Consider the following 14224-nt stretch of genomic DNA (forward strand, 5'->3'; position numbering starts at 1 on the left):
GATCCACCTGCCTTGCCCTCCCAAAGTGCTAGGATTACAGATGTGAGGCCACTGTGCCCGGGGTCTTTTTTATTTTTTATTTTTTTAAACAAGAAAATTTTTTCATTTATTTCTACTTAGAGATTATATAATCATGCAGGCATTGAAACAATTTCCTTATTGTTCAGTCCTAATAATTGTTGATTAAATTAGAGGTAAGCTAATCTACCATTACATCTCTTTGCAGCTTTGTAGTCTGAGTATGAGACAGCCTTTCTGCCTTTTATCTGAAGAATGGTATCTAGGAAGGAGGTTATAATTTTATCAGATGGTCTTTATTAAAAATAAGTCATTTAATGCATTGAAGGCTTTTTTTTCTTTATGTATAATGATTTTATCCATTAGATGGAAAACTAGTATAAAACTCAATATATAACCCACCTTCTTGATTAAATTACAGGTTCAGCTCCCCAACAGCACAGTATTTTCAATAACCAGACATCTAAAAGCAGTGATAACAGGTAAGCTATTAATTAAATTATAGGGCTTAAGGATTTTAACTTACCAGTTTTGAGTTTAGGGTTCTTCCCTAAAAAGTTATGCTAGTAACCCTCAGTTTACCTACAGATTCTCTTTTCATTACAGCTCTTTCTATGCCTATACATACTGTTTGCTATGGACATTTTTTCTACCCTACTACCTCATTCTTTTTTTTTTTTTTTAGAGTTGAGGTCTTGCTCAGTTACCCAGGCTGGAGTGCAGTGGCACAATCACTGCAGCCTTGAACTCCTGGGCTCAAGTGATCCTTCTGCCTCAGCCTCCCATGTAGCTAAGGACTATAGTGTGGTACCATACCTGGATAATTTAAAAAAATTCTTTTTTTAGAGACAAAGTCTTGCTATGCTGCTCAGGCTGGTCTCAAACTCCTGGCCTCAAATGAATCTCGCACCCCAGCCTCTCAAATCTCTGGGATTATAGGTGTGAGCCACAGTATCTGTCAGCTACCTTATTCTTCTAAATTCTGCATTGAATTTCATTGTGCGACTTTACCGTGGTTTAACAGTTCTATACTTTATGAACATTTTGGATATTTCTGGTTTGTTTCTATCCAGAAAAGACAAATCCTATGTAAAACACATATATCTTTGCTTACTTGTGTATCTGTATCTCGTAGCTATAGAACTTATCCTGCATTGCCAGACTTTCCTCCAAAGTGGTTGGGCCTGTCTTAATAGTGTTTGAGAATGCCCTTTTCCCTAGACTTCTAGAAATACTGGGTATTAGCAACATGTAAGAGTGTTTTAAGTAAGAATAAGAGCTTTTTGTTTTCTTTTTAATGTCAGAATTAAATAGATCTGACTTATTTTGCCTTTTGGATTAACAAAAACAGTATTTAGTGCAAATTGGAATGACTTAGATAGCTAAAACTATAAAACTTAAAAGCATATTCAAACTATGCTAAGTGTTGCCTTCTTTTTTACTGAAAATTAGTTTTTGTTTTTTTACTGAAAATTAGTTTCTGTTTTTTTACTGAAAATTAGTAATTTTCTTTCCCCCTTTATTATTATTATTATTTTTTGAGACGGAGTCTTGCTCTGTCACCAGGCTGGTGTGCAGTGGTGCAATCTCAGCTCACTGCAATCTCCGCCTCCCGGGTTCAAGCAATTCTCCTGCCTCAGCCTCCTGAGTAGCTAGGACTACAGGAGTACACTGCCACGCCCGGCTAATTTTTTAATTTTTTATATTTTTTAATTTTAGTAGAGACGGGGTTTCACCGTGTTGCCCAGGCTGGTCGCGAACTCCTGAGCTCAGGCAATCTGCCTGCCTTGGCCACTCAAAGTGCTGGGATTATAGGCATGAGCCACCACGCCAGGCCTGCCCCTTGATTTTTAAAAGGTTTTTCTCCCTCTGTTGAAGCTGAAATTTATCAGCATTGTGTAGAAAATAAGTTATTTTTGCCGGGTGCGGTGGCTCACGCCTGTAATCTCAGCACTTTGGGAGGCCGAGGCAGGTGGATCACAAGGTCAGGAGATCGAGACCATCCTGGCTAACACGGTGAAACCGCGTCTCTATTAAAAATACAAAAAAAAGTTAGCCAGGCGTGGTGGCGGTCACCTGTAGTCCCAGCTCCTCGGGAGGCTGAGGCAGGAGAATGGCATGAACCCAGGAGGCAGAGTTTGCAGTGAGCCAAGATCACGCCACTGCACTCCAGCCTGGGTGATAGAGTAAGACTTCGTCTCAAAAAAAAAAAAAAGAAAAGTTATTTTTTCCTCTCCAATGATTTGAAATGACTTGGATCTGTAACATTTAGTAGTTTTATTCTTTTTTTTAAAGGGAGACACCACGAAATCATTCTTTGCCCAAGTGTAATTCCCATTTGGAGATAACAATTCCAAAGGACTTGAAACTAAAAGAAGCAGAGAAAACTGATGAAAAACAGTTGATTATAGTAAGTATACAACTTGATCATTTTGGTGAATTGTTGTTAGAACCATCTTAGTATATTTTGTGTTGCTGTAATATGATATCTGAGGTTGGTAATTTTTATAGAAAAGAGGTTTATTTGGCTTATGGTTCTATGGCCTGGCATCTTCTTCTGGTGAGGGTCGCAGATTGCTTCAACTTATGGATGAAAGCAGAAAGGGAGTGAGCTCATGTGCAGAGAGACCACGTGGTAAGGGAGGAAGCAAGAGAGAGAAACCAAGGAAGCCAGACTCTTTTTTTTTTTTTCAAGCCTGCTCACCCCAGCAGGAGGGCATTCGAGGGCATTAACCTATTTGTGCGGGATTCACCTCCATGACTCAAACACATCTCACTAAGCCCCACCTCCAAACACTGTCACATTGGAGATCAAATTTCCCCATAAATTTTGGTGGAGACAAATCAAATCATATCAAAATCATAGCAGCATTGTATTTATGCAAGGTTTTAAAGAATAAATTCATTCACTTTTGCCAAAGAGCCTTTTTGTCATAATAAATTTTATTATGAAAAATGGTCCCAGGCCAGGTGCAGTGGCTCATGCCTATAATCCCAGCACTTTGGGAGGCTGAGGCGGGTGGATCACCTGAGGTCTGGAGTTTGAGACCAGCCTGGCCAGCATGGTGAAATCCCGTCTCTACTAAAAATACAAAAATTAGCCAGGCGTGGTGGCAGATGCATGTAATCCCAGCTACTTAGGAATCTGAGGCAGGAGAGTCGCATGAACCTGGCAGGCGGAGGTTGCAGTGAGCTGAGATCGCGCCATTGCACTCCAGCCTGGGTAACAGAGCGAGAGTCTGTCTCAGAAAAATATTCCTGGTATTATTACAACCCCCTTCTTAAATAGTGACTTTGTCTTGTAACAGTAATTGTTTTCATACTTCTAGTTTTAGAAAAAATTATGATACTTTATTTCACATCTGTTACTTTGTTAGATTTGTCATTTGATCACTACCTCCTTTCAGTAGTTGATTTAAATGTTAAAATAACATGGAACTTGTCCAGGTGCAGTGGCTCATGCCTGTAATCCCAGCACTTTGGGAGGCCGAAATGGGTGGATCACCTGAGGGCGGGAGTTCAAGCCCAGCCTGACCAACATGGAGAAAGCCCATCTCTACTAAAAATACAAAATAAGCTGGGCGTGGTGATGCGTTCCTATAATCTCAGCTACTCGGGAGGCTGAAACAGGAGAATCCCTTGAACTCAGAAGGTGGAGGTTTCGGTGAGCTGAGATCGCATCATTGCACTCCAGCTTGGGCAACAAGAGCGATACTCCATCTCAAAAAAAAAAAAAATTAACATGGAACTTAATGTATAAAATGATTTTAAATATCTATATTGCAGAATACATTATTATTTTAAAATTACATTTTAAATTACAGGAAGATAAATTGGAAAAGAGGAGATATTTTGATTAAAAATCTAACTTGAATGAGTGAATATAAAAAAATTAAGGCACCCAAAGTACTAGAACATTTATGTAGTTACAGTCAACATAATCAGTAGGTTTTTTTTTTTTTTTTTTTAAGATAGGGTCTCACGCTGTCACCCAGGCTAGAGTGCAATGGCGTGATCACAGCTCACTTGCAGCCTCAACCTCCCAGCCTCAAGTGATCCTCTCACCTCAGCCTGCTGAATAGCTGGGACTAACAGACATGCGTCACCACACACAGCTAATTGTTAATTTTTTTCTCTTTTTTTTTTTTGTGAGACGGAGTCACCCAGGCTGGAGTGCAGTGGCACAATCTTGGCTCACTGCAACCTCTGCTTCCCAGTTTCAAGTGATTCTCCTGCCTCAGCCTCCCTAGTAGCTGGGTTTACAGGTGCGCACCACCGTGCCTGGCTATTTGTTGTATTTTTAGTAGAGACGGGGTTTCACCATGTTGGCCAGGCTGGTGTTGAACTCCTGACCTTGTGATCCGGAGTGCTGGGATTACAGGCGTGAGCCACCTCAGGTGGCCCCCCAGACTTTTAAGACATTAAAAAATGGAGTGGTCGGGTGCGGTGGCTCATGCCTGTAATCCTAGCACTTTGGGAGGCTGAGGCAGGTGGATCACTTGATGTCAGGAGTTTGAGACCAGCCTGGCCAACATGGCAAAACCTAGTCTCTATTAAAAGATACAAAAATTAGCTGGGCATGATGGTGGGTGCCTGTAATCCCGTCTACTCAGGAGGCTGAGGCAGGAGAATCGCTTGAACCCAGGAGTGGGAGGTTGCAGTGAGCCAAGGTGGCGCCACTGCATTCCATCCTCGGTGACAGAGCAAGACTCTACCTCAAATTAAAAATAAAAATAAAAAAGAGTCTAGCTGGGCGCAGTGGCTCACACCTGTAATCCTAGCACTTTGGGAGGCCAAGGCAGGAGGATCGCTTGAGCTCAGTTCTAGACCAGCCTGGGCAACATGGTAAAATTCTCTCTCTACAAAAGATATAAAAATCAGCCAGGTGGCGAGGCGTGGTGGCTCATGCCTGTAATCCTAGCACTTTGAGAGGCCAAGGCAGGTGGATCACCTGAGGTCAGGAGTTCAAGACCAACCTGGTCAACATGGTGAAACCCCATCTTTACTAAAAATACAAAGAATTAGTCTGGTGCAGTGGCACACTCTTGTAATCCCAGCTACTTGGGAGGCTGAGGCAGGAGAATCGCTTGAACCTCGGGGGCAGAGGTTGCAGTAGCCAAGATCGTGCCACTGCACTCCAGCCTGGGTGACAGAGCGGGACCTTGTCTCAAAACAAAAACAAAAATTAGCCAGACATGGTGGCACATCCCTGTAGTCCCAGCCTGGGTGACACAGTGAGACCGTGAGACCCTGTATCAAAAAAACTTTTTCTTCTACACGTTAGTAGTATAATTACTGCAAATACGAAATATATATTAGTTCTCATTCATAGAGTATTTCCTATTTGGGGCTTTAGGACTAAGTTTGTAGTGTTAAAGCTATTTGTCAGTTTTTAAAAAATTGTTATATGCTGTGGATCAGGTTACTAAAATGGAAACATTTCTTAGTAAAATTACATGCAGATTTCAAAGATTAACATGTTATTTTTAGTAATTAACATTGAATGTTATTCATTGTAGATTAAACAATTCTTTATGCTCACACTATAGCCTTAGAGGCTAATATTCTGGAATAATTCTTTTGGAAGGAAAAAAACTTTTGTGTGTTTTTTGTAAATAGGATGCAGGACAAAAAAGATTTGGAGCAGTTTCTTGTAATGTTTGTGGAATGCTGTATACAGCTTCAAATCCAGAAGATGAAACACAGCATCTCCTTTTCCACAACCAGTTTATAAGTGCTGTTAAATATGTGGTAAGTGGAATTTGTGAATTCTAAAATGCAAAAAAATCAGATAATTAGGTCGGTCTCTTAATGAGATGAGTTGCCAAATTTAAATCACTGAAGAATTTATGTTTTTAAGAGATAATAATATGTACAAAGCACATGTAGTATGTATACTGGCTTTTTAAAAACAAAGCCAAACATAAAAACCAGCTAATTTATTCTGACTGGTTTATGTTGTGGGGTTTTGAATTTAAATTTTACTTTTCTAAAGTAGTGATTGTACTTGTCAGAAGTAATGCTATTTAACTTGTATGTTTTTTAAAAAAAATTTCCTTTGATTTCAATAATTATTTACTGTTGATAAACCTATTTAATATTTACATTTCTTGGCACAGTTTTATTTTGGAGATTGATCGTGATAGGTATTATACCAAGTAGGTTGTTTGGAGATTTCCTTTACCTTCTCTTTGTTATCATGAGAGTTTTTCTTTATAAGATTAAAAAAGAAAAATTCTAGAAAATTAAGACCTCAGAATTTGTAGTATACTTAAAAAAAAAAAAAAATTTCCCACAGAGTAAATCTGTTTTATTACAAAATATATTTTTTAATGTAAGTGCATTTTAGGCATAATGGGTATTTAATATTTGTGGAAATAGCAAAATTTTTTTAGCAATTTTTAACCATTTCAGATATCTTGTGAAAATAGTAATTTAATTAAATTGCTGTTTACCCATATCTGAAATGGAATCTCTTTTTATTGTATACATGTTACCTTCAGTACTGTACACTCACATTAATAAGACCTCCAGGATATCTGAACTGAGATCACCAATTCATTTCATATAAATCTTTATATAGGTACCAGATACTGGATTATTTAAAGGTCTTTATTGGCCTCCGTTAAATTCATATGCTTGTATTAATACTTACCTTTGGTTGAAGGGTTTGTATTCATTGTTTCATTCATCCAGCTACTTCTACCCAGGATAGGGTGAGTTTTTACTTTTTTGGTTCTCTACCTGTGGTCATCCTTTATATTTCTTACTTCATCTGACTTTCCCACACACTCCCTCCTACCACTTCACCAAATATAAGGTGCGTGGACATAGAATATCTATAGCTAGATATTGTTTTATCATTTGAAATTTGTACTTTTTCATTTTGACTATGTTAATATCCTTGCATTGTGAAAAGAAAAATAGTTCTATCAGGTAGCTAAATTATAGAATACTTCTAGGACAAAAATAATTCAGTATATTTTATATACAAACCTCGTAGAGGAAGTTAGTTCAAGTAAATTCTACTCAATGTACATTATTCAATTCTGGTGATCATTTAGTTTCCTAAAATTATAAAAACATTTGATTTCAAAGTCTTAATTCTTCACCTTAAGGAAAACTCTTAATTTCTGAGAGGAAGAGTAAATAAATCAATCAGGAAATATCTGCTCTACTCTTCCAAGATACCAAGGGAAGTTGATTTATGGAACAAGGTGAAGTCATCATCTTCCAAACGCATTCTGGCTCTCTTGCAAAGCTGCAAAGCAATGTAGCAACCTAGGGAAGATTATTTCCTGCCCCAGCCGGACCCCTCCTCCAACCCCCCCTTGATGGGACAGAGCCATGGGTTATTTTTTTCATTTTTGAAATAAGCTCAAGAGAAGGAATTGAGTTTAGCAGTTGGCCATTCTTTGCTGTTATCAAGGTCGATATTCTTATCTTTTGCTGTTTTCAAACGTAGGTATACATAGAGTCTAAGGAAGAGACTTCCAAAACACTGTGGTATTCTAGGAGAGAAGAAGAAAATGTACCTATCTTGAAGCTGTTCTGCTGTGATCACAGTTCTAGATTTTGGGTTATGACTTTAAAACATTTATTGGGCTTTTCATTTTATGCCTTTCATAGACATTAAGTACTCACAAATGCTTGACAAAATATATTTAATGCCAATTTTATCTGTTAGGTTTGTCTGTTGGTGAGAAGTATATAGAAGAAGTCATTTGGTACTCTGGTGTTAATTCATGTTAAATGGACAATATCAGGAACTGGAAATAAAGTTTTGTTCTACTTAAGACTAAAAATAGAATAAATTAGAAACAACTAGTTTTACTTAAAACAAAATTTTTTTTTTTTTTTTGAGACAGAGTCTTGCTCTGTCACCCAGGCTGGAGTGCAGTGGTGCAATCTTGGCTCACTGCCTCCTCCACCTCCTGGGTTCAAACAGTTCTCCTGTCAGCCTCTCAAGTAGCTGGGACTACAGGTGCATGCCACCATTCCCAGCTAATTTTTGTATTTTTAGTAGAGATGGGGTTTCACTGTATTGGTCAGGCTGGTCTTGAACTCCTGACCTCAGGTGATCCACCCACCTTGGCCTCCCAAAATGGTGGGATTACAGGCGTGAACTACTATGCTTGGCCAAAATTTTAATCAAACATTCTGTAGAAAATAAGATAAATACCTTTTTTTCTTTGGGTAAAAGGTTTTTCCAGGCAGATTAATAATCTGATAACAATTGGAAATGGCTAAAAATCGTATTTTCGAAAGGTTAAACTAAAAGGTAGATAATTTTTTCTTACTGTATTCTTTCCTTTTACCCCATCTGCTTAGCTGACACCATTTGGGGAAATGAATTTTATTTGACTTATTAGAAACTAGGAAGTAGCCGAGGCAACGTGTGGAACCCCATCTGTACAAAAAAAGTTAGCTGGGTGTGGTGGCATGCGCCTGTAGTCCCAGTTTTTCGGTGGGGCTGAGGCGGGAGGATTGCTTGAGCTCGGGAGGTTGGCTTGAGCCCAGGAGGTTAAGGTGAGCCAAGACTGCATCACTGTCTGCGCGACAGAGCAGGACCCTGTTTCAAAAAAAACAAAACAAAACCCCAAAAAAACAAAAAAGCCAAAAAACTATTTAGGAAGAAACCTCTTAATGCTTTCAGGTGGAGCCTGGACTCTGGTTTAGACCTAGGAAACTACTTCAGTTTCCTTCCAGAACTAAGGTACTGTTCCTTAAAGATGTGAAGAGAAAGCACGAGTTCTCTCACCTGGTGTACTGAGCCACATTGCAAGGCCAGGAAACTGCCAGAAACCTATCAGGAACCTATCAGGAACTCAGCTATATTTTGAGCTTTTAGTAATGCCAAAGAACAGTGTATGAGTTCTTGGCTGAGAAAAACTCAATCCTTTTTTCCTGTATTATCCTTCTTAACTCCTTTGAATTAATTCACATCTGAGTGAATGCTGTGTGGAGAGCACTACTCTCGGGGCTATGCCCTTTCCTTCAAGTTTAGGAACAAAGTATGAAAGAAATGAAAAGTTAATAAAAGATCTAAGTAACCATTAAAGCAATAAATCAATATTAAATATTAAAAAAAATCATACATTAGCTTTGCAACTTAGAAGTGGTCAGAATGGTTTGTTTTCATAGACAGGAAAGAGTTAAGATTTGATTTTTAAAATGAACATAGATAGTCATCTATGATTGGTAACAGTACAACTAAAGAGAAAGCTTAACATTTTTGTAAGGAATAATGAGTAGATCTTTTTTACTGAATCAGGATTTTTGTGGATAATGAGACGAGAAATACAATCAAGTCAAATTGTGATACTTTGATTTTGAAAGCTATATGGACTTTATTCTTTCTGTTCTTTTAAGTTTTGAAGAATCTCGAACATTTTGAATGATAAAAATTTAAATAACATTAAAACAATATTTTGATGAAGTGTAGGGAGAGAATATTTCAATGGCATATATAGAGAGTAGTGTACATATTAGGCGTGTATAGTGCTGAATTACTATGACATTGGTAGAAATAAGAAAGAACATTGATGAGAAACTTTGAAGAAAGAGTCGACAATAGCGGGCACGGTGGCTCATGCCTGTAATCCCAGCACTTTGGGATGCCGAGGGGGTGGATCACTTGAGATCAGGAGATCAAGACTAACCTGACCAACATGGTGAAACCCCATCACTAGTAAAAATACAAAAATTAGTTGTGTGAGGTGGCGCATGCCTGTAATCCCAGCTACTCAGGAGGCTGAGGCAGGAGAATTGATTGAGCCAGGGAGGCGGAGGTTGCAGTGAGCCGAGATCGTGCCACTCTACTGCAGCCTGGGCAACAGAGTGAGACTCCATCTCAAGGGGAAAAAAAAAAAAAGAAAGAATTGACAGATCTCTGATTGGCTACAGAGCTATGCTATCATGTGAAGTAGCCACTAGGCTACATGAAATGAAAAATGCTGTTCTTCAGTCATACTATCCAGTGCTTAAAAGCCACACATTGCTAGATGCTACTGTGTTAGATGGTATATAGAATGTTTGCATCATCACACAGAATGTTCTCTTGGATAGCGCTGCTACAGAAGGTTGAGGAAAGAAGTTACATGTGATTAAATTTTTGATTTAGGGAAACCATGATCCAGTAACTCTTGCTTAATCTTTATTTTTTTATGTGAAATTTGAGTGCATATAATTTAATTCTGTATACTTTTTCTTTATTCCTTTTCAAGATTATTAGGAAAAGAGGAAACTGGGCATTAGAGAAAAGAGAAGTGAATAGTAGTAGAGCAGGATTAGAGATTTTTTTTCTGATTTTTAAATTTTATTTTTATTTTGAGTCAGGATCTTACTGTGTTGTTCAGGCCAGAGTGCAGTGGTACAATTATAGCTCACTGCAGCCTCAAACTCCTGGGCTCCAGCAATCTTCCCACTTCAGCCTCCTGAGTATCTGGCACTGCAGTTGTGTGCCACCATGCCTGGCTAATTTTTGTATTTTTTGTAGAGACAGAGTTTCACCATGTTGCCCAGACTGGTCTCGAACTCTGAGCTCAAGCTACCTGCCTACCTTGAGTTCCCAAAGTGCTGGGATTATAGGTGTGAGCCACTGCACCCAGCCTGTTTTATCTTTTGAGATGGGGTTTTGCTGTGTTGCCCAGGCTGGAATGCAGTGGCGCGATCATAGCTCATTGTAACCTCAAACTCCTGGGCTCAATCTTTCTCAGCCTCCTGCGTAGCTAGGACTATAAGCACAGGCCACCAGGCCTGGCTAGTTTTTCTTTTTCCTTTTGGGACAGTGTCTTGCTCTGTCACCTAGGGTGTAGTGCAGTGGCACAATCATGGCTTACTGCAGTCTCAACCTCCTGCGCTCAAGCTGTCTTCCTGCTTCACCATCCTGAGCAGCTGACACTACAGGCGAATGCCACCACACCTGGCTAATTTTTAAGTTTTTTGTAGAGATGGGGTTTTGTTTTGTTGCCCAGGGTGCTGAGATTATGGGTATAAGACAACACGCCTGACCTAGACCTGTTTTGGATCCACAACAAAATTGAGCAGGTAGTACAGAGAGTTCCCATATACTCCTTAATTCCACACGTCCATAGCCTCCCTCACTGTGAACATCCCTTATCATAGTGGTACATTTGTTATAATTGGTGAACCTACACTGACACATCATTATTTCCCAGAATCCATGTTTCATATTAGGATTTTCTCGTATATTCTGTGGGTTTTGAGGAATGTATATAATGATATGTATTCGCCATTATGGTATCATACAGAATGGTTGCACTGTGCTAAAAATTCTGCTTTGCTTATTTATCCCTTCTTCCTATCTTAACCCCTGCCAACCACTGGTCTTTTTAATGTCTCCATAGTTTTACCTTTTCTAGAATGTCAGAGTTGGAATAATATAGTATGTAACCTTTTCTGATGGGCTTTTTTCACTTAGTAATATACACTTAAACATCTCCCATGTCTTTATTTAGTTAGTTAGTTTGAGATGAAGTCTTGCTCTGTCACACAGGCTGGAGTGCAGTGGCGTGATCTCTGCTCACTGCAACCTCCATTTCCCAGGTTCAAGCAATTCTCCTGCCTCAACCTCCCGAGTAGCTCGGGCTACAGGCTTGCGTCACCACACCCGGCTAATTTTTTTATTTTTTATTTTATTTTATTTATTTTTTGAGATGGAGTCTCACTGTGTCCCCCAGGCTGGAGTGCAGTGGTGTGATCTCTGCTCACTGCAACCTCCGCCTCTCGGGTTCAAGCGATTCTCTGCCCAGCCTCCTAAGTAGCTGTGACTGCAGTTGTGCACCACCACTCCTGGCTAAGTTTTGTATTTTTAGTAGAAACGGGGTTTCACTGTGTTGGCCAGACTAGTTTCGAACTTCTGACCTCAAATGATCTGCCCCTTCAGTCTCCCAAAGTGCTGAGATTCCAGGTGTGAGCCACCACGCCTTGCCTGATTTTTTATTTTTAATTTTTTAGTAGAGATGGAGTTTCACCATGTTGGCCAGGCTGGTCTTGGACTCCTGACCTCAAGTGATCCACCCACCTGGGGCTCCCAAAGTGTTGGTATTATAGGCATGAGCCACTGAGCTGGGCTCCCATGCCTTTTTATGGCTTTGAAAGCCCGTTTCTTTTTAGCTCTGTGTGATATTCCATTGTGATATTCCATTGTCTGGATATATCACAGTTTATCCATTCATCTACTGCAGGATATCTTGGTTGCTTCAAAGTTTGGCAATTATGAGTAAAGCTGCTGTGTATAGGTTTTTGTGAGGATATGTTTTCAGCTCTTTTTGGTAAATACCAAGACGCTTGATTGCTAGATCATATGGTAAGAGTGTGTTTAGTTTTGTAAGAAACTGCCAGACTCTCTTCCAAAGTTGCTGTATTTTTTTTTTTTTTTTTGAGACGGAGTCTTGCTCTGTCGCCCAGGCTGGAGTGTAGTGGCGCAGTCTCGGCTCACTGCAAGCTCCACCTCCCAGGTTCACGCCATTCTCCTGCCTCAGCCTCTCCGAGTAGCTGGGACTATAGGCGCCCGCCACCATGCCCGGCTAATTTTTTGTGTTTTTAGTAGAGACGGGGTTTCACCGTGGTCTCGATCTCCTGACCTCGTGATCCGCCCCCCTCGGCCTCCCAAAGTGCTGGGATTACAAGCGTGAGCCACCGCGCCCGGCCTAAAGTTGCTGTATTCTTTTGCATTTCTATCAGTAATTAATGAGAGTTTGCCTTGCTTCATATCCTCACCAGCATTTGGTGTTATCAGTGTTTTGGATTTTGGCCTTTCTAATAGGCTTGTAGTGGTATGTTACTGTTTTAATTTGCATTTCCCTATTAATACATGGTATAGAATATCTTTTCATGTGTTTATTTTCCATTTGTATATCTTCTTAGGTGAGGTCCTTTGCCCATTTTTTATTTTATTTATTTTAATTTTAATTTTTTAATCAGGCTGTTTTCTTACTGAGTTTTAAGAGTTCTTTGTATATTTTGGGTAACAGTTTTTTTGTGTGTTTGTGGGTTTTTTTTTTTTTCTTTTTTTTTTTTTTTTTTGACAGTGTTTCCTTCTTGTTGCCCAGGCTGGAGTGCAGTGGCGCAATCTCGGCTCACTGCAACCTCCACCTCTCGGGTTCAAGCGATTCTCCTGCCTCAACCTCCTGAGTAGCTGAGATTGCCGGCATGCGCCACCATGCCCAGTTAATTTTGTATTTTTAGTAGAGACAGGGTTTCTCCATGTTGGTCAGGCTGGTCTTGAACTCCCGACCTCAGGTGATCTGCCTGCCTCAGCCTTCCAAAGTGCTGGGATTACAGGCATGAGCCACCGTGCCCAGCCAGGTAACAGTTTTTTAAATCAGATATTTCTTTTGTAAGTATTTTCTTCCAGCCTGTAGCTTGTCTTCTCATTCTCTTAACAGTATCTTTTTCAAAAAAAGGTTTTTTGTTTTTTTTTTTTAAATAAAAATAGAAATGGAGTCTCGCTGTGTCATCTTAGCTTATTTTGAACTCCTGGATGCAAGTGATCCACCTGCCTTGGCATCCCAAAGTGCTGGATTACAAGCAAGAGCCACCGTGCCCAGTCCAAAAAATACTTTTTATTATACACTTTTTCTTGAGACAAGGTTGTGCTCTGTCACCCAGGCTGGAGTGCAGTGGTGTGATCACTGCTCACTCTATCCTTGACCTCCTGGGCTCAAGCAGTCCTCCTGTCTTAGCCTTCCTAGTAGCTGGGACCACAAGGGTACACCACGGTGCTTGACTAATTTTTTAATTTTTTGTAGAGTTGAGGTTTCCCTATATTGCCCAGCTTGGTCACAAACTCCTGAGCTCAATCAGTTCTCTTGCCTCTGCCTCCTAATGTGTTGGGATTACAGGTGTGAGCCACCATGCCTGGCCAACAGTATCTTTTAAAAAGCAGACATTTTAAATTTTAATGAAGTCCAGTTGATCAGTTATTTCTTTCATGAATTGTGCCTTTGGTATACTTAAAATGTCATTGCCATACCCAAGGTCATCTAGTTTTTCTCCTATGTTATCTTATATTTCTGCATTTTATGTTTAGATCCATTTTGAGTTAATTTTTGTGAGAGATGCAAGGTCTGTGTTTAGATTACTTTTACATGTAGATGTCCAGTTCAGCACTATTTGTTGAAAGGCTATCTTTTCTCCATTGTATTGCCTTTTCTCTTACATCGAAGATCAGTTGACTTTT

General features: G+C 39.6%; 1 protein-coding gene across 11 annotated transcripts in view; it reads left to right on the forward strand.

The window, feature by feature from the left end:
• ESCO1 (establishment of sister chromatid cohesion N-acetyltransferase 1) overlaps window positions 1–14224 on the forward strand; it is a 69500-nt gene that overhangs the window by 9135 nt on the left and 46141 nt on the right. For 10 of the 11 annotated variants that reach the window (XR_010121210.1, XR_010121211.1, XR_010121214.1 and 7 more), the window contains 3 exons: window positions 440–500; window positions 2314–2428; window positions 5638–5769. Coding sequence is in view for 5 of the 11 variants with exons in the window: in XM_055236579.2 (XP_055092554.1) it covers window positions 440–500; window positions 2314–2428; window positions 5638–5769 (308 nt within the window). In the remaining 6 variants the exon portion in view is untranslated. The remainder of the gene's footprint in view (window positions 1–439; window positions 501–2313; window positions 2429–5637; window positions 5770–14224) is intronic. The other variant, XM_055236607.2, reaches the window with a different exon arrangement.

Source organism: Symphalangus syndactylus, chromosome 1 (assembly GCF_028878055.3).
Source record: "Symphalangus syndactylus isolate Jambi chromosome 1, NHGRI_mSymSyn1-v2.1_pri, whole genome shotgun sequence".
NCBI classification, from domain to species: domain Eukaryota; kingdom Metazoa; phylum Chordata; class Mammalia; order Primates; family Hylobatidae; genus Symphalangus; species Symphalangus syndactylus.